Source organism: Camellia sinensis, chromosome 14, assembly GCF_055761805.1.
Source record: "Camellia sinensis isolate YWXY chromosome 14, ASM5576180v1, whole genome shotgun sequence".
NCBI lineage: Eukaryota > Viridiplantae > Streptophyta > Magnoliopsida > Ericales > Theaceae > Camellia > Camellia sinensis.
In genome coordinates, this window is record NC_138974.1 from 32,980,354 (window position 1) to 33,001,053 (window position 20,700).

The following is a 20,700-nucleotide window of genomic DNA, read 5'->3' on the forward strand; positions in this document are numbered from 1 at the left end:
CTGTTGGGTGGATTAGGCTGAGGGATAGTATGGCTCGGGGCTTGTTTGTGGTTGTGAGGAATATTGGGAGGTGGTAGGGAGGGGCATAGGAAGGTTTCTTTGGAGTAGGGCATTAATCAGGGCTTGGTTTTGCTCAGTCATGTGGTTAATGCTGTTGGTAAGCTCGATGAAATATTGTGGTGGGTTGTTTGGATTGGGGGGGTCGGCTTGGTGGTCGGCAGCATTTTGGTGGGAAGCCATGGATCTAGTTGTGACCATACACTTCGATGGGTAACGAGAGAGGGTTATTAGAACAAGGTCTCCGGCGGCAGTGAACACAATTGGCGCGAGAAGCAAAGCGTTCCCACAGACGGCGCCAACTGATAATACAGTTACAATACAACGGGTTCCAGAGGAAATGGGTCGGACTGGTCCACGCTTCTCCGACCGATATCTGAATGGCCAAGCCCACCTGAGAACCTGCACAGGAGTTCAACGGGGAACGGGTAGTCCCCCAGCGAACCTTCCAACGAGCAAGTTAGAGAGAGAGAGAAGTGAAATGTAGAGATATGAATTGGAATTAGAAAACTTAACATTCTTCTTGTCTTCAACGTCTGCTTATATCTTTTGGTAATCATTTCGCCGTCCCTTCCGACCTGCCACCTTGGCCAAAAGTCTATCCTGTAGCTTACTTTGTTCAGGGTGAGGGGGTGCTGTTTCGACGGAGAGGTGTTATCGTAATAAATGCTGTGATGGGCTGCATTAATGGCGATGTGCAGCAGCAATAACTTTGCAGATCTTTGTCTGCTGATGTGACTTGTCCTTTACCTGCCACATGTCTGAATATCATTGGTTCTTCGTGCCATGTTGGCTTCCAGCTATTCAGGATCTCATCAGTTGGGTTATATGTTGGGCTCTAAGTGATGGGTTTGGATTGTTCATAGTGGGCTATGACCTTTGTGGGCCTAACCACGTCAATATGCAAATTAATTATCACAAATGGCAAAATTATATAATCAAAGGCCCCATAACCAAATAATGTTACATTTTGAACGTATTATAGAATTTCCCTACTCATAAATTTGCTTCATTCATAAGTGGGCCGACCCTGCGTAAATATGAAGAAAACAAAATGAGAGTCAGAATATGGTTTACCCGACTTGACCCGAATCAAGAACAAACTCTTACGACCACGCTGAGAATTCTTTCCGTACCGACCGTCGGACAGACGAGGATTCTCCGGATCAGGGCCTGTCGTCAGTTAGTTCAGTACCATATTCATATGAAAAAAAAGAAAAAGAAAAAAGAAAGACATTTTACTATATCAGCTAAATAAAATCAATTCTTTGGTATAATTTTTAACAATTAATTTAATTTTGTATTTACTGATTTTTTAAAATATGTTTTAATCATTTTTTAAAATATTTATAATTTTTTTATTATAAAAAACTTCATTAGAAATGAAAAAATAAAATTAAAAAAAAAAGACATTTCTTTTTTTTTTTATTGTCTTTAATGATTTTTTTCCCCACATTTTTTCATAAATATATTTAATTTTTTTGGCATTAAAAAATAGTTAAAATATTTAAAAAATATAATAAAGACAAAATCTTTTTACTAAAAAAAAAAACCTAATTAAAATGTTTCTAAAAACTAAACCAAAGGAAGTAAATTTTCACACAATAAAAATAAATAATTATTTTATTGGATAAATTACACTAATCACTCCCAAAATTTAAAGAAAATACAATTATTTCCATGAATTTGATATAATTATATTAGGCTCTCTTAAGAATTTAATTTAGGTAACAACTAATTTTATTTTCATTAATAATTCATTAGTCATATAGATAAAAAATAATAATAATGTTGTCATTACTTTAATATTGAAACATATATTTTAATTTGTTTATGTTTGTGTTTTCATACCATTTATAATAAATTTGGTCACTTTAATTTTTAAAAAAGAAAATTTGATATAATTATGTTGAAGCTATAGAATTTGATAATTTTTCTCTAATTTTTAGAAGAAGATAGTATAATTTACTCTTGTTTATTTGTGTAATGCTACAAGTACCGTGTTTACATCAGTATATTGGTAATACACATAAATTGTGGGACTCGTTCAATTAATATAATTATGACAAATAAAATAATAAATCCTTTACAACATACAAACGTGATCATTGTAGCATTACTTTGTTTATTTATCATTGTTTCGGCATAATAGAAATAGAAGACTAGAATACATTGTTGATTTTTCTTTTACCATTTTATATCACCAAATTATATGACAATATATTATTTACTTGATAAATTTTATAATACACACACCTCAAAAAACAAAGTGTATCATATGCCTAGTTATGACTTTTGTAATATTTGGTTCTATAATTGTGTTGTTTGTTATGACTTAATTGATTTATTATGGCGTTAATTATAACTTAATTATGACCTATTGTGATTGTTATTTTAGTTATGATAATTTCACTGTTAGTTAAGACGCATTATAATTATTATTTTAATTTTGATTGAAGAGGTGTTTGGTTAGCGTCAAGTGATATTTAATTATGACTCACTGTATTTTTTAAATTATGACATTAAATCACAAATTATTATTACATATGATACATGTCCCAAAAAAATTGTGTATTGTGTTTCTTTTAATCATAATTGAAAATGTTTCTTTTGATTAAATCATGAAAATTTATTGTCAGGATATAATTTAACCAAATCATTTTTTGTTATAATTTAAAAAAAAAAAACACAATGAATTATAATCAAATACTACTTAAACCATAACAAAAGACTTTTTTGGTTATAACCAAAATAATAACCATAATATATAAGAAATTACTAATACCAAAATGAGTTATAACCAAACACATAATCAAATATCTTTCGATTATAATCAAAATAACATTCATAATAAGTCATAACAAAATCATTATAAACACCAAAATTGATCATAACATAGAACCACAAAATGTGTATTATAAAATTTCTCCATAAATAAATATTTATGTGTATAGATATTTTTTTGGAGTTTTTCTTATAATTGTTAGTTTTGTGGCATATTTATGATTGTATTTTAGACTTTCATTTACCTGTTCGGCAAGTTACTTTTTTAGTTTTTTTTTTAAAATTAAAATAGTTCATAAAGATGAAATATGTTAAAATAGTTAATAAGACATAATGTTATATTCAACTCATAATCATTTTTTTTTTTCCCTCACAACTATCAAATTAATTACAAAAAAATCATCTTCCCAAATATAACTATTTTAGCTAGGCTAAAATAACTAAAAAATCAAATAAGTAACTTCCCAAACAAAGCCAATGAATGTTTAATTTGATGAAATTTTCATAATATATATGTAATTTATGATTGATCGAGAAAATGACTACCATATCGAAAATTTCACAACCCGCTACTGGTGGAGATGATGGTGCTTTCGGTTGATGTTAATGTGATCGTGAGAATTGTGATAATTTTCATGGTATATTTATAATGGGGAGGTTCCGCTACTTTATTTAAATTGTGAGTGTAATTATTATTTTTCAATTTAAAATAATAATATGGGAGGCTGAAATAAATTGAGCCAAGGCAGGAATTGAATTCCTGAACTGGCAGGCACAACAAAAAAACAACTTCATCAGAAGGTAGGAGATTTAGCCCTGGATGGTTTGAGTCTGATATAGAGGTCCAAGATTAGGGGTCCAGGTCTAGAATGAATCATGGGAGTTTGAGGACAAAAGCAAGCCGGCAGAAAACATGCCTTAGGAGGACATAGACCTAGTCAAACATATGATCTTATATTTTAGGCACAACCAACTCTTAAAAATCCGCACCAGGTGAAACATGATCCCTAAGAAAAAAAGGGTTGACATGAGGAGTGGAGAGAAGCCTAATAGCCTACAACGGCTAGTGGAAGCAAGCTATAAAATGAGAGGTAATTAGCATAATTGAGGTACACAACCACTTGAATCTGAACCCTACTCTAATCACCTTGCACTTTTGTCTATTTGGTCACTGACTTAGGCATCAAAAGGACCCCAACCTGCTCCAGCTAGCCTCGCTTTACCTTTTTGTGAGTGATTTTCAGGTCCGAAGTAGAAGAGGAACCACCGCGTCGCCGTAGCAGCCAAGTGGATTGATTTTTACCCACCACAATTTGGGGTCGTTTGTGAAAAATCTATAGCAAGAAGCCTTGTTCCACCTGCTAAGATTTAGTTTGCAAATGGCGGCAGAAGACACTAACATACTGACCAAAGAAAAGTATGACGACAACTTTTTCCCAAGCCAACAGAGGCGCCCCTTGAATGTCGAAATGACACAAGAACAACGTGAGCAATGGAAATGGAACTTACTCGCTATTGAGAACTCCGAAAGCAATAATTGGGCACAAGAATTGGTTAGTCGTGACCAAACTATCAACTTCTTGAACCAACAGCTGAAGGAATTGGCCGATTAGATCAGGACCTTAAAACAGTCCCAAAACTAATTACTAGCGCACTAGGGGCAAGATGAGAAAGGCTTGCACCCCCCCATAGGAAAAGGCTCCCTCAACAATCCAAAGAAAGGCCATGGACAGAGGCGAACCCAAGATTTGCCCTAACCTTTAAGGCGGGTGAAACTACCCATGTGACTAGTAGTCTGCCTTGCTTTGAAGGATGTCGTCAGACCACCTCTAAATGAAAGAAGCACCAATTGGAGGACTACACTTGTTCAGATGATGTGAGGTCCTTTCTACGCCGAAGGGAGATAGTGCAGGGGAAACGACCTAAAAGGTCAGGACCTGTCCAGAGTTCAGACTTTTCTATTGAAGATATGAGGGCATTTATCAATAATATGAGGCAGGAGAGGGCATCGCAGGACCAGACTAAGCTGCACTCTAGGTTGGTTGTAGAAATCTCAGGTCAAACTAATCTTCGTAGCAGACCAAGCTACAAGACTGCAAGCTATAAAGCTACCAGCCACAGGGACCCACGTAGGACAGCCACGCGACTAATTGAGAAAGTCACCCAGCCAGACCCAAAGGTCCAAAACCCTGTTCGGAAACACACAGAGGGAATTGCCTTTAGGGCAACTAATAGAAGACTAGTTCTGCTAGTATCACCATTCACAAAAAGGATTTCCACAGCAAAACCACTGAAAAAGTTTAGTATTCCAAAATTTGAACTCTATGATGAGAGGTTAGACCCCCTAGACCACTTGTGCCATTATTGCCACGCCATGGCTCTCTGGAACGAAAATAAAGCGCTTATGTGTAGAATTTTTGCTCTTAGTTTGGGCAAAATAGCATGTTCCTGGTATGACAAACTCTAGGTAGGGTCTATTGATAGTTGGAAGCAGTTAGCAAATAAGTTCACTGAGCTGTTTATAGCAAACAGTAAAAGGGCAAAGGGGCTGGACACCTTCATGGCATTAAAGAAAATGGAGGATCAGACCATCAAACAATATGCTCAGCTTTATTGGGAAACTTTCCATGAGATAGAAGAGAATTGTTTAGATAAGGTGACAATTTCAACTTTCAGACAAGGGCTTCTACCAGAGGAAAAACTGTGGTAGTCGCTAACTAAAATCCCGTCCAAAATTGTTGTGGATTTGCAGCTCAAGATCGATCGGTACAGTAAACTAGAAGAAGATCAGAAGTCTGTAGGACAGAGAAACGCACAAACTAGGGCACAAAAGATCGGTACTCAGCACAAGGAGGTAAAAGAAGTCAAAAGTCAGGCCACCAAGAAGAAAGACGCAGATTATGTTATTCAAACTGTGTTTAGGCTTCCAATTTGGCAAATACTTCCAGAGATCAAGAATAAGCCCTAGTTCAAATGGTGAGCCAAAATGAAAAGAGATCCAAAAACACGAAACCAACGAGAAAAATGTGCTTACTATAATGATGTGGGACACAAGACAAAAGACTATTTTTTATTCAATACATACTTGGACGAGCTAGCAGCTGTTGGAAGCTTGAATGAATTCCTGGGAGAACAACAACAAAATGGGCAGAACAATCAGCAATAAGGAAACAACGTGACACCAGAACACCCAAGGGGGATGATCCACATTATCCACGGAGTTGCGCATCCAGACAGAATAGCACAAGCTAGGGAAAAGATGCAGAAAACAACACATCTTAGAGAGGTTTACAAGGTAGAATACTCCTTAGGGCACAAAAGGCCAAGAGTTAAGACCAGAGCTAAGGGTCTAGTTATCTCATTTTCTGAAGAGGACATATAAGGGCTGGTCCAGCCTCATTTTGATGCTCTAATCATCAAGATGGATCTTGACAGGTTCGAGGTGGAAAGAATATTAGTGGATGAAGGAAGCATGGTAGAAATCATGTACTACAAACTCTATCAAAACCTGGGTATTAAAGAATAGGATCTCAAGAAGGTTGACTTGCCGCTTTTAGGCTTCAATTCAAATCCTGTGTGGCCAATTGGAGAAGTAACATTACCAGTTAGAGTAGGATTCGTATGTCTTGAAATGTGTTTCTTAGTTGTGAATGTACCCTCACCATATAACGCCATTATGGGCAGACCATGGCTGCATCAGTTCAGGGTAGTGCCTTTTACATTTCATCAAGCCCTGAAATTTCTCAACAAAAAATGAAACATTGAGACCATTCGGGGAGGCCAAGTAGCTGCACGGTGTTGTGTGATGCTGGCCTTGGGACAAAAAGCAGTCAAGTTAGCCCAGACACGAGTCTGCTCAGTCAAAGTTCTAGATTTAGAAACCCTGGGAAGCATTGGTAAAGAACTAGAGGAACGCGTAGTAGAGGAGCTTCACAAAATCTAGATCTCACCCCACGATCCAGAAAAGTACTTCTTGCTCGTATAAGATCTCACCCCACGATACTTTCTGCTTGGATCTTCCTTATCCGAGCAAGATAAAGAACTTCTTTTAAAAATTTTAATGCATAATATTGAGATCTTTGCTTGGATACCTTATGAGATGCCAGGAGTAGACCCCAATAATATCAGTCACTATCTCAACATTGATTCTACGCATAAACTAGTAGTCTAGAAAAGTAGAAGGTCATACATAGATCACGTTGAGGCAGTAGTTGAGGAAGTCGAGAGACTTCTAGACGCAAAGGCAATTAAAGAAGTGCACTATCCCACTTGGTTGTCAAACACTGTTGTTGTTAAGAAAAGAATGGAAAACAGAAAGTGTGTGTAGACTTTACAAGCCTTAATGGAGCCTGCCCTAAAGATTGCTTTCCATTGCCAAGAATCGACCAATTAGTGGATGCAACTTCTGGCACGCTAGAATGAGCTTTCTGGACGCCTATAGAGGCTACCTTCAAATATCAATGTATGAGCCAGACCAGAAAAACACTACTTTTATAACTACCCAAAGGCTGTATTGTCATAAGGTGATACCTTTTAGGCTCAAAAATGTTAGAGCCACCTACCAATGACTAGTCACTGCCATGTTTTCTGACCAGATAGAAAAAATCATGGAAATTTACATTGATGACATAGTTATCAAAAGCAAACTAGAAACAGAACACTTTAAGGGATCTGGAGACCACATTTAATATCCTCAAGACCTATAAATTAAAGCTGAATGCTGCTAAATGTGCCTTTGGTGTTGAATCAGGAAAATTTATGGGCTATTTAGTAATGAAAATGGGGATCGAAGCAAACCCTTAACAAATGAAAGCTATCCTCAACTTACAGCCACCGCGCAAGCTCAAGGAAGTGCAAAAGTTGACAGAGATGGTAGTAGCACTTAACCGCTTCATAAGCCACTCCTCAGATTGCAAACCCTTTTTCTAATTCCTCAAGAAAAGAAAGGAAGTAGATTGGAATAAACAGTGCAATCAAGCGTTGGAGGAATTAAAACAGTACCTCATTTTACCTCCTCTGCTATCAAACCTAAAACGAGGTAAAAGGTTGTACCTGTACTTAGTAGTGTCAGGGTATGCAATAAGCTCAGTCTTGGTCAGAAATGTTGAAAGCTACCAACTGTCAGTCTACTACACCAGCAAGACTACGAACAGTGCAGAAACCAGATATTCACCCTTAGAAAAGTTAGCCCTAGCTTTGATGACTGCTGCAAGGAAACTTGTGCATTACTTCTAAGGCCACTCCATCACAGTGCTAACCCAACATCCTTTGTGAAGGATTTTTTAAAAGACTAAATTTTCTAGGTGCATTGCTAAGTGGGCTGTAGAATTGAGAGAATTCAACATTGCTTTTTAGCCCAGAACTGCTATCAAAGCTCAAGTCTTGGCTCGCAGAGTTCTCAATTGAACAATCTTAAGTGCGTTCTATAACTGATATGTCATGAACTATAGAACTAAGGGAGCCACAAGGTGCAACCCAAGCAGAACAATTACAACTGGAGAAACAAGAGTTGGAATTAGCACAATAGAAGTTAGGCAACAAGATCAGATAGGACAGGATAATAACTCAACATAGAAGTTATATGTAAGGGACCTAAACAACTGGAAACTCTTCATGGATAGGGCGTCAAACCTAAAAGAGGCAAGAGCATGAGTGGCCTTGCTTTTCCCTGAAGGTATTTTGCACGAACAAACAATCTGTCTTGGATTCAAAGCCTCAAATAACGAAGCAAAATATAAAGCCATTTTTTGCAGGACTAAGGATCACAAAACTTCTCAACGTCCAAGACCTCACAATACATTGTGACTTCCTATTAGTGGTCAACTAACTCACTGGCAAGTATATTGCCAGAGACGAAAGGATGCAAGCTTATCTAAACAAGGTCCAGAATGCAATTAAGTCTTTTTAAAAATTTAGGATTATCTAGATAGGCAAAGAACAAAATACCCACGCTGATGCACTGGCCACTTTGGCCTCAGCAGTAGAGAAGGTAGAGGCTAGAACAATTGCAATCGAATTCTTAACTTAGTCCAGCACTTCGCCACAAGCAGCGCAGGACCTACAAATAATTCTGTGCACTAGTTATGGCCCCAGTTGGATGGATCCAATCATCAAGTACATCAGGGAAGGAAAGTTCCCAGAAGAAAGGAAAGAGGCCAACAAGATCAAAAGAAGAGCACCCAGATTCTGGATCTCAGAAAAATGAGTTCTGTACAGAAAATCCTTTACATGTCCATACTTATGCTATGTCTATCTAGCCTTCGTTGAAAATATCCTATATGACCTACATGAGGGAATTTATGGAATGCACACTGGGGGGGCAGTCCTTAGTAGAACGTGCAATAACTTAGGGCTATTAGTGACCATTCATGCATAAGAATAGTCAGGCGTATGTCAAAAAATGTGATAAATGTCAGTGTTTCTCTCTTTTAATAACCGGCAACTGATCTTCATTCGCTGACTAGCCCTGGGCCTTTCGCCCAATGGGGAATGGACTTGATAGGCCTACTTCTGAAAGGCACGGGAGGTAAGAAATTCCCGTTGGTATCCATATATTATTTTACCAAATGGGTGAAAGTTGAGCCACTAATCACAATCAAGGACAAAGAAATCAAAAATTTCGCTTGGCGCAATATCATAACCAAGTTTGGCATACCACACGCATTTATCTCTGATAATGGCACGTAATTCGATTGCACCCTCTTCAAAAATTACTGCTCAAGATTAGGAATAAAGAATTTGTTTTCAACTCCCTGTTATCCTCAAAGTAATGGTCAAGTAGAAGCCTCCAACAAAATTGTACTTGATGGAATGAAGAAGCGTTACAATGGCTAAAAAGAAGATAGTTGACGAATTCTCCAATGTCCTCTAGGCCTACCGTACAAGTCCCAAAAGAGCAACAGGTGAAACGCCTTACACTTTGGCATTTGGAACAGAAGTTGTTATTCCATTGGAAGTTGGGTTGCCTACCATGTGATTAGAAATTTAGAGATGCAGAATAAACAGGCCCTGGCTTGCAACTTGGATTTAGTTGAGGAAAAGAGAGCAAAGGCTCTAGTTAGACTAACGCACTATCAAAAGCAGCTCTCAAAAGGGTACAACAAGAAAGTCCACTCCAAGGAATTCCAACTTGGAAATCTAGTCCTACAAAGAGTTCTGGGCATTCAGAAGAAACTAATTGATGGAAAATTAAGCCCTTATTGGGAAGGCCCATACAAGATCATTTTAGTGGGAGGAAGTAGAGCTTATCACTTAGAAGACATGGAAGGCAAGGTTGTACCTCATATTTGGAACACTGTAAACCTTAGGATTTATTTTCATTAAGAATTTGTTTCAAGAATAATTTGTAAATCCGTAATTCTAATGGAAGCTTCTGATTTGCAAATTCTGTTTTGACTGGTTCTTTACTTAAGTACAATTTATGACAATTGCTTGAGTACAAGAATAGAGGACCATCTAGTACAGGATCCAATCTTGCCCTGGATCGTAGCAATGTTTTTGTACAACAATAGACCATCCAAAATTCCTTAGACCATGAAAGTAGGCAAATACTGCTTTAGATTATTGTTCTTAAACTTAAGATAAGTGTTTATAGGAACATTCCTATTCAGGACTGTAGAAAGGTTTTTGAATCAGAAAAGTAGGACGATCCTGCTCTGGATTGAAGTTCTTAGACTTTAAAAAAAAAAAAAAAATTATTTTTTTAGTCCAAGAAAGATGACCTTCTTGCCTAGGAATGTAGTTCAGTTTTGAGTAAAAAAAGCAATCAAATCCTGTCCCAGATTGTGGTTCTTGGACATAAATGATTTATTTATTTATTTTTTTTTTCTAAAGTCCAAGAAAGAAGACCTTCTTATTTACAAAGGTAGCCAAATTTGTAGAAAATTTTTACTTAGCCAAATAAAATTTTTACTTAGCCAAATTTTTATAACTTGGTTGCCTTCGTTTTCAAATCCAACCAAGCTAGGGGTGAGCGGGGTGCCTTACACCCATTTCAGCCCATAAAAGAATTTAGAAAAGTATTAAATACTTAGACAAAAAACACGCACACAAAAATTACTGTTTATAAAAAATTGTCCCAAAACAGCATCACTTCAAAATAGATTAGGCCATACAAAACTCCTAGGCCAAAGTTAAGAAAAAATAAAAAGTGGAAAAAACAAGTCTCTTAATCTTTCATAGCAGGCATCCTGGCGACATCATCTTCAGCAACTCTAGAACAAACAGTTCTAATATCCCCGCCTTCAGCAAGGGTAGGAATTTATGCGGCAGGAGGAACAAATGGAGCATTAGAGGAGGTTTTGTTTTGAGGTTCAGGGGCAGGAAGTTTAACCTCACTAGCGGGGGCAGTAGCATTTTGAGTACTTTTTATCTTGGACAGCTTCCATCTCTTCAGGGTTTTCCTCCTCAAATTCCTTCTCTTCAGCTTCCTTTACTGGCGGCGAGTCTTTCTTCTAGGGCAGGATTGGTTCAGAGTATTGAGAAGAGTCAGGAGTAATCTCAGCATTAACCTGATCAGCTTTCCAACCACCAATAAACAGATCGTCTTGAAGCTTGTAAATTTGCGATAGATATTTTTCGTTAATGTCTTTGCAGCATTTCTCTAGTTTCTCTTTTTTCTCATTTTTTGGCGTTCATTGGCAATGAGAGCAGAGACCAGGTTTTCCTAGGCTTCTTCAAGTTGGGCTTTAGCCAAATAGGTTGCATCCTCAACAGTTTATTTTCCAGCCTTAAACTTTTGGAACTAGTCAGCCATAAGTGTAGTTTCATGTCCATCTCAATGGCACATTTCAAGGCGCTAGAGGCCTTGACAGATTGAATGCAAGCTTTAGCTTTGTAAGAGTCCATTCTGGACTGACTCTCGTCACAAACCTAGATAGCCTGCCAAATGAAGAAATGGCTAAGGAAATCCAATTAAGATAATATAAGGAACAAGAAGGGTTGTGGTACAAAAAGACTCACCCTTACTGTGCTGACCATATCAATGCGAATCAAGGAAGCATCATCCAATGACTGAAGGGAGGCCATGTCCTTGGGAAAGGTAAACCCCTTGCAAGGTCGAAAGCCTAGTTTTGGAACCTCCATGAGGCTATCACTCTTGGACACATAATGGCAGTTGAGAAGCAGCATTTGAGGCCTAAACTGATCAACAGGAACCTCGTAAGACACTGTTTTGCTACCATCTTGTGTTTTTGGATGTTTGGCAGCAGGATCTTCTGGGTTGGTAACAAGAATGTTAGCGGCCAAGGTAGAATACTTTGATTTTACAAACTTAGGAGTAACATACTCCCCAGTAGCGGCGGTGACAGCAGTAGAAAGGGTTGCTCCCACTTTACGTTTCATCGCAAGGATTTCTGCGACCTTCTGCAACTTTCTTTTCTTCTTGATAGAAGGGGGTGGTAGTTTTTGAGGTCTTAGAGGAACGGTGTGCAAGAGGTCTTAGAGGAACGGCGTGCAAAGGAAGTTGCTAGGTCTTCAACCTCAACATCCGTGGATGGGTCTATGAGATCAATGATATGTTCAGAAGTTCGTCTGGATCTAGGGCCTCTGGTAGAACTCTTTTGTTGTTCAAAAGAAGCTTGAGAAGACTTCTTCTCATCTTTAAGATGGGATGTAGTGGATTCGAAACCAAGGAGCTTGGGGGCAGACTTCTCTTCTTTAGGAAGGCTCTAGACTTTCTCAAGCTCTTCCCACACGGAAGGCGTACTCATGGAGATGTTTCACAATGTTAATGTTGGGATTTGAAAGAGAGGGAAGAAACAGTCAAGAGTGAGTCAGAAATCCAAATCAAATAAAATGAAGACAAATAGGCGAATGGAACCTGCTCTTTCGAAGATTCTGGGCATAGGCCAAGTATTGGGAGAGCTCTCAAATTCCCAGTTTCTAGGTCCTTAGTAGAGGCCTTGGCGTTATAGGCTGTAAGCACGTAAACATACAAAATTTTCATTTGCCTAAGATGAGTGCCCTAGGCTTGGTTTAGTTTATAAACCCCATTAACAACTCTGTAAATGTTGGCAGAGAGTTAAAAGGGGGCAAGAGACCAAGAACTCATGCATTCTCTTAAGAGGGGATTAAGGAGAAACCTCACCCTCCCTCAGTAATAGCAACGAGTGGCATGCAGGTATAGTTTGGGCCACCCTCAAGGTTATCAGAGTCCTTCCACAAAGGGACGTGGACATCGTCAATTTTGCCATATCGCTCGCGGAAGGCGGCTAAGGTAGGAAGAGATTCAAGAAGAGCACGGTATTTACCAATGGAACCAGAAAAAGATCGAAGTCAAGAAAGAAATAAAAGGGGACTTACAGTCACTGGAAACAAAAGATCGGAGCAGAAACTCATCGGAAAGGAAGATGAAATAGTCAGAGTTCTTTCTCGCTTGATCTCCTTGGGAAAAATTGATGAGTACTGGAGGGTTTAAAGGGGGAGATTTATAACATCAGAAATGATTATAAATAGATGCGTTAGTCATTTCATTTTGCAGATGCATTTGTTGTTTCATTTTGTAGACGTGTCGGTCTGAACCTAATGGACTGATGCCATGTGGCTGGAAGCAGTAGCAATGTGTCAAGTGAAGTAACACCCACTGTTTTGGTGGTACAAGGATTTGTCGTTTGAAAATTTGAAATGCTTATCTTAAAGTCCTAGAATTATGGGCTAGGACTCTAGCAGTCGCCCCAAAGAAGTAAACACCAATGCCTTTTTGAATCCAGGAGAGGAAAAAAAGCGTTGGAGTTGGGGGCTAATTGTAATAGGCTGAAATAAATCGAGCCAAGGCAGGATTGAAATTCCTAAACTGGCAGGCACAACAAGAAGACAACTTCACCAGAATGTAGGAAATTCAGCCTTGGATGGTTTGAGTCTGGTATAGAGGTCCAGGATCAGGGGTCCAGGACCAGAATGGATCATGGAAGTTTGAGAACAAAAGCAAGGCGTCAGAAAGCACACCTTAGGAGGACATAGACCTAGTCAAACCCATGTTTCTATATTTCAAGCACAACACTCCTAGAAATCCGCACCAAGCGGGACATGACCCCTAACGAAAAGGGTGACGTGAGGAGTGGTGGGAAGCCTAACAACCCATAACGGCTAATGGGAGCACGCTATAAAAGGGGAGGTAATTGGCACAATTGAGGTACACAATCACCTGAATCTGAACCCTACTCTAGTCACCTTGCACCTCTGTCTATTTGGTCACTAATTTAGGCATCGGAGGGACCCGAGACTGCTCCAACCAGCCACCTTTTACCTTTTTGTGAGTGATTTTCAAGTCCGAAGTAGAGGAGGAACCACCACGTCGCTGCCTCAGCCAAGTGGATTGATTTTTACCCACTACAATTATAAATTTGTATTTTTATTTTATAACTATTAAATATGTAATGAAAATATTTTATTAAATATATGGAATGGAGACGATAAAGAAAAGTTTAAGTGACTATTATTTTTAAGTTTTTTTATTTTTTAATTAATTATGTTTATAATTTTCAGATATATTTAATTTATAAACACTTAAAAATAGAATTTTTGAGAAGAAATCTATAAAAAATGTACCCTTACTTTTAAATAAACTTGTAAGAAAAAATAACTTCCATACTCTTTCGCTACAAAAAAAAAATAAATTACTATTATGAATCTAATTTGATTGAATTTATATACACTTTATTGACCAATTTGATCATTGATTATATGATTTATTAGCTCATTTTTTGCAATTCTTTTTTATCTATAATTATATATGTTAACATATCTTCCAATATGCATACATGATCTATACATACATAATCGTATCATGATTCGACAATATTGGTACATGAAATGGCAACGTTTGTTCCTCTGTTTCAATGACAACAATCATACCATACGTATGGGTATATATACTTACCAGTTGAATACTTTTTAGTGCCACGATGGGTATCATTTTCCTTCCGTTGAACACCACCTAGTCCATACAAAACAGAAAGAAATTAGGCTTGTTTTAGCAACTCGGCTAAAAGTCCTTAATTTGACTTTTTGGTTTTTGTTTGATTTATACCATATCTTTTTTTTATATGTTTTTTTTAAAAAAATTTTTAAAAACCAACTTTTAACCTATTGGTATGCTCAAATGTTAACAATTAGTTTATCAAACACTAGACGTACGACCCCCCCCCCCCCCCCCCCCACCCCAATTACCATTAAATCAAATGTGTTTAGTCCATTTTTTAATTAATTAGCAAAGATATAATTTTAGACTTACTTTGCAAAATATGGTCGGCAAGTTCCTCATATTTGTGATCGCTCAACTTCATTGGTTTCTCATCTGGTATACCTTGCAAAGCAGAAATAAATAAATTAGGAAAATATTATGGATCCCAAATAAATTACTAAATATTTTATTAAATCTCTCACATGGGTGTGAGACTCACACAAATAAATCACACACGCATGTGAGAGATTTGATAAAAAATTTGATAATTTATTTAGAATTCCTACCATAACTCAATAAATTATGCTTATTAATCTGCTCCAGTGGGAACACGTGTAGATAAATATATTAGAGAACAGTTAGGGATCATGAAAAAACTTTTATGAAAATGATCATGAAAGAATTATGACCCTTGGATTACCTTGATTAGTGTGTGGTGCTTTATTTTAAGTGTAATCCAAGGGTCATAAATCTTTCATGATCATTTTCATGAAAATTTTTTCATGATACCTAGTATTGCTCTATTATACTCTCAGACATGACTTGAAGAATTTATATAGGGAAGGGGTCATTTATCTAGTGACGGAAGGATGTTGTTTAGGTCCGTGAGACCCATCAAGATTCTTCCTTCGATAGCACATTCTTTTAATTTGAGAATTTGAAAAGAGCATTAATGATGTGAAAAAAAAAGTAAAAAAAAAAAACTAAAGTTAAAATATCACATCATATGAGACCCGCACACTAATTAGAATTATTAGAACTCTTAATTTAAAACTCTCAATATTTTTTCTTTCAATAATCTGAATGATTTATTTTATCACATATTTCATATATTTTTATTCAAAAAATATTAAATCGATTCATAGTAATAACCTATTCAAAATTTTAATTTGTCACTAGAAAAATGGATAACAATATATATATTTTAAAATTAGAACGATCCATAATAATAACCTATTCATATTTTAATTTGTCACTGAAAAAATAATGACAATTTATATATTTTAAAATAAACAATGCAAGTTGGTACTGCTTACAGCTATAAAGGAAATTTTCCCACCAAGTAAGCGAACTACTACTTTTGAATGCGGAGTACTTGCTGGCTAGTACATGGAGAGGGGAATCCCCTTGATCGTCAACAGCGTCAAAAAACTGGGGGAAACGCGACACGAATTGATATGCGAATTCTGCCAAAGCAATTAACCAAAAGGCATAATATCATCATCATCATCATCATCATCATCATCATCATCATCATCACCAATAACTCTCTTCTTCTCTCTCTTTTTAATGTTTTTATTTATATAATATTTAATTTTTTTCATCAATAATTTATTATTGAAATGATATAAAAATGATATTGATATTTTTTATTACACAAAAAATATAAATTTTATCTTATTTATTTTTATATCTTTATATATGATATGCATTCACCTTTTAAAAATGTTAATGTAATTATAGCAATATTATAAGAATTTATCAATGTTACTTACCCCATACAGTACAATAATATGCCGGAATATAGGTGGTGAGAAATTACAAAGAAGTGGAAATTGACTCAATAGAATTGTTTTGAGAATTAATTATTTTGGTTGATTTTTTTATTTTTGATGAATAGACCTGCAAAAAAATAGAGAGATGAATTCATTTTTTAGTAACTTTTTAACTATTTTAGGTAGTTCCCAAACTTAGCCTAAGTAGTATTGTGCAAAACATTACCTAATTCATTAAAACTACCCAAGCCATACCGATTTGCCCCCTAACCGCGGGTTAGTTTGATCCGCAATTTGAATTATAGCCTTTAAAACAGCCCCGCTTTGTTATAATTAATACATATATATTTTATTATTATATATATCTCTAATGAAATATCAAAGTAAAAATCATTTTGAGAGATATTTGAGATATGAAATTTATTATAAATTAGTGTTACATATATGAAAATATTATGTAAAATTAGTTAGTGTTATATATACGAAAAATATTATGTACGTACTTGATAATTGTTTAAGATTAATTTTCAATCAATTAACAAGTTAAAACCGTCCAAATTATAATTTGATTATTTGTGAATCTGTCATTCGCAATTTAATTTATAATTTTATGCTCAAATTGTACCAAACTGGACTGTAATACAAAGGAAGAATCATTCTTTCTCTGATTAATTAATTAATTAAAAAATAATAATAATAAATTTGTTGCATTGAACAATAAATTACGTATGCATGCAATACAAAACTGTTTTTATAATATTATGATTTGAAAAAAATGTGGGGTATTATAATTTTGTATTAAATGGTTAAGAAATATGAGGGACATAGTGAATGATAATTTGTAAAAGAGTATGAACACATAATATTGCAGGAGTATCTAATAATTTTCCTTTATGATGATGAGTATTGTAAGTAAATGTATTATTATTATTATTATTATATAAAATTTACCAAAATATTCGCCATCGATGCAACAGTGAAGAGGAGTTCTGCCATCTTTGTTCCGTCTGCAATAGATGGTGAAGTTGTCTGCGTCTTTAGAGAAGCAGATGATCCGAAAAATATTGAAGACTTCTTCGTGACCATGGAGCGCTGCTACGAGGAAAGGAGTTTCACCGTCCGTGTTGCGATCAGCAAGAAGATCGGGCTTCAAAAGAGCAATGCGCTTGAACATTTCCACTTGCCCAATCTTCGCTGCGTGATGAAGAGGAGTGTTCCCTTTATCATCGACCAACTTCACACCATCACCCAGAGCTTTAATCAGCCTCTCCACAGTTTTCACGCGGTCTGTATAGACAGCCATATGTAAAGCTGTATCCCCCGAAATTGTGATCGCCGCACCTTGAACCCTTTGGTCAGGATTTTCCTGATATATGTCCCCCACCTTATCCCATTCACCCGCCATCACACTTGTCCACAATTGTTGTATAATCCTATCCTTTTCATCCTCTTGCATCGCCATTGCCTTCGTTTAATTTTTTATTTGTTCCCCAAGCACCTAAGGAGGCTCGGATAATTTTATATATGACTACTGTATGTACCTAGCTATCTAGCTCACTCGCTAAGTCAGCAGATAGACATATCACACACATGCACTCACACATATCTACATCTACATCTATATATATAGCCAAGGAAAACAAAGAATTCTGCTTTTTTAATTCTTTCCTTCAACTACTTAATGTGGCATTTTTCTTTTTCTTTTGCTTTGACTACAGAGGATGGTAAGTGCGTCATGATTCTCTTCATTGGGGATTGGATCAGAATCAATCCAATGCAATCATCAATTGATCTTTTCATCTTTATATTTAATTCAAGGAAAATAGTACCAATTGTTTGGTTTAGACTGGTTTTCTTAAAATTAAATTTTTTATTTTTTGTGTTTTTTTTTAAATTTAATATATATATATATATATATATACAAATTTTCAACCTAATTGTACTAAGAAAGTAAAATATTTGTGAATTTATTTTTAATAAATACATGAGAATACGAAAACATATTAGTTTTTTGTATTTATTGAATTTTTTTAAAAAAAATTTATAAATATTTTACTTTTTAAGTTCATTGCGATTATGTGCAATTAAAAAGTTAAAAAAATAAAACTTAAAATATTAAAAAAAATTCACTTAAAATAATAAAAAAAATACAAAAAACAGAAACCCCTTTTTTTGAAAAACTATCTACACCAAACAAGGTAATTTTATTTGTTGTTGTTTTTTTTTTTTTCAAAAAAATTCGTAACAAGAATTATGTGGAAGTGGTATTTATAAAATTATAAGGACAATGATAAGTATTTTCTTTTTGCTTATTTACATCTCTATTTACATACACAATTTTAGTTTTATAATGATCTCCTGCACAAGGGAGGGATGTTCGTTTGGTGCAATTGAGGGACGAGATAAAATTTTATGTCCAACATATAAAAATTATTCTCATGTTTAAGTGCAAAATTGAATGTCAATTTAATAGTTCAATAGCTCATTGGACTATTACTCACTCATATATATGGGATAATTATGGCTACGGGGAGGGTGTGGGATACACAAGATTGGACAATGGGCGGGGTGTAATGGCCCGGCCCTGCCCTGCCCATGTTGGGCCTTGCGGGTTTTCGTCAAAAATCGGACCGGCCCGGACCGGCCCACGGGCCAGAAAACTAGGCCTAGGCCCAGGCCCAGGGGTATTCGGGCTTTGGGCGGGCCAATGGGCCGGGCCTCGGGCCAAGCCCCTGGGCTTGGGCTTGGGTTTTGGGCAGGCTTGGGCAGGCCTAAACAATTTTAATTTTTTTTTATTTTTTTCACCAAAATTTTATTATTTTCCATTAAAAATAACATTGGGCCTCGGGGCGGGCCTTTGAGCGGGTCGATGGGTGGGGCCAAGCGGGCCGGACTCATGGACCGGGCTAGGCTTCAAAGCGATGGCCCAAGCCCAAGCCCAAGGCCTCTGGCTGGGCTTGGGCCTGGGCCTAAACAGGCCGGGCCCACCTCGGGCCGTGGGCAGGCTTCGGGCCGCCCGCGGGCCACGGGCCAAAATTACATCCCTAATAATGGGTAGCTATGAGCACCTCAAAAATTAAGCATCCTATTTTTTTAATACAATTTTATCCATTGACTAAATGATTAAAATGGCCAAAGTCCTAACCCAACCAACCATAATGCTCCGGTTGCAGCCCCAATTCCAGCGATCTCGTCCCTAGCTCTGGCACCAATCCAATTAATTGTGAGTGATTAGTTCTCTTGTCCTTTCATCAATCAATCAAATGCAAAGAGCTGAACTTCTCTATCCTTTTCCCTCACGATTCCGAAAATTATTTTTTTCTCATGAGGCATGCTAATGTAATGCTCGAACTTGAATTTTATTACTTGAAACAGTATGACTAATCGTTTTATTGTCTCCTTTTAAGAGACAATTGAACAAGTATATGTTAATAAATAGTATGAAACAATACTCCAAGACTACCACTTAACTTCTTCAACGATTCACAGTTGTGAGTGGCTTTTTTCTTCTCCTCTTACTATAACCCTATAGCTTCTTGTCTTTGCATTGCATGCTCATCTCTTTCATGGCCTTTACGATTGCTTTCTTTACAATTTTTTATCTTTTATTGTTGCAAAACCTTTGCTTTATTCTTTTTAGGAAATATCATTTTGTCTCTCAAATTTTCACGCATCTTTCAATTCAACCTACAGTCTTCGATTAATATCAATTTTACACCCAAACTTTTGAAATTTGGATTAATTTTACCCTTACCGTCACATTCCGTCTATAATTGAACGAAATGTGTTGACGTGACACCAAAATTCATTTGGAATTTCATTTTACCCCCTAAACTATACCTTAAAAATCAATTTTCCCTCCAAATTAGATTTAAATATTTAATAAATAATTTTGTATCTCAATAATGAAAAAATTAAATTTTAAATAATATATACTTTGCAATATATATATATATATATATATATTCTCATTTAGAATTATCTTGAGACTATGAAGTATGGATAATTCGACAAACATGTCATATCAATGCCGAATACTTACCAACATATGATATTTTTGCATACATACTAGGTAAATAAAATATGTACTCAAATTTTTCTTTCTTAATTTTTGGCCTACCCAGACATATCTAGTATATATCTGTACGGGGAGGAAATATTCGTCGCTCTCCGTATTCCTTG

The 20,700-nt window shown here is 36.2% G+C and overlaps 1 protein-coding gene across 2 annotated transcripts in view; it reads right to left on the minus strand.

Annotated features, from left to right (window-relative positions):
- The window catches only part of LOC145807545 (uncharacterized), a 79,099-nt gene extending 60,983 nt beyond the window's left edge, over positions 1 to 18,116 (minus strand). For both annotated transcript variants that reach the window (XM_082905957.1, XM_082905955.1), the window contains exons 1-5: positions 17,470 to 18,116; positions 16,060 to 16,209; positions 15,074 to 15,145; positions 14,720 to 14,776; positions 1,135 to 1,230 (exon numbers count right to left, since the gene is read on the minus strand). In XM_082905957.1, coding sequence (XP_082762083.1) covers positions 1,135 to 1,230; positions 14,720 to 14,776; positions 15,074 to 15,145; positions 16,060 to 16,209; positions 17,470 to 17,980 — 886 coding nt within the window. In that variant the 5' untranslated portion in view covers positions 17,981 to 18,116. The remainder of the gene's footprint in view (positions 1 to 1,134; positions 1,231 to 14,719; positions 14,777 to 15,073; positions 15,146 to 16,059; positions 16,210 to 17,469) is intronic.
- Positions 18,117 to 20,700: the final 2,584 nt, after the last annotated feature.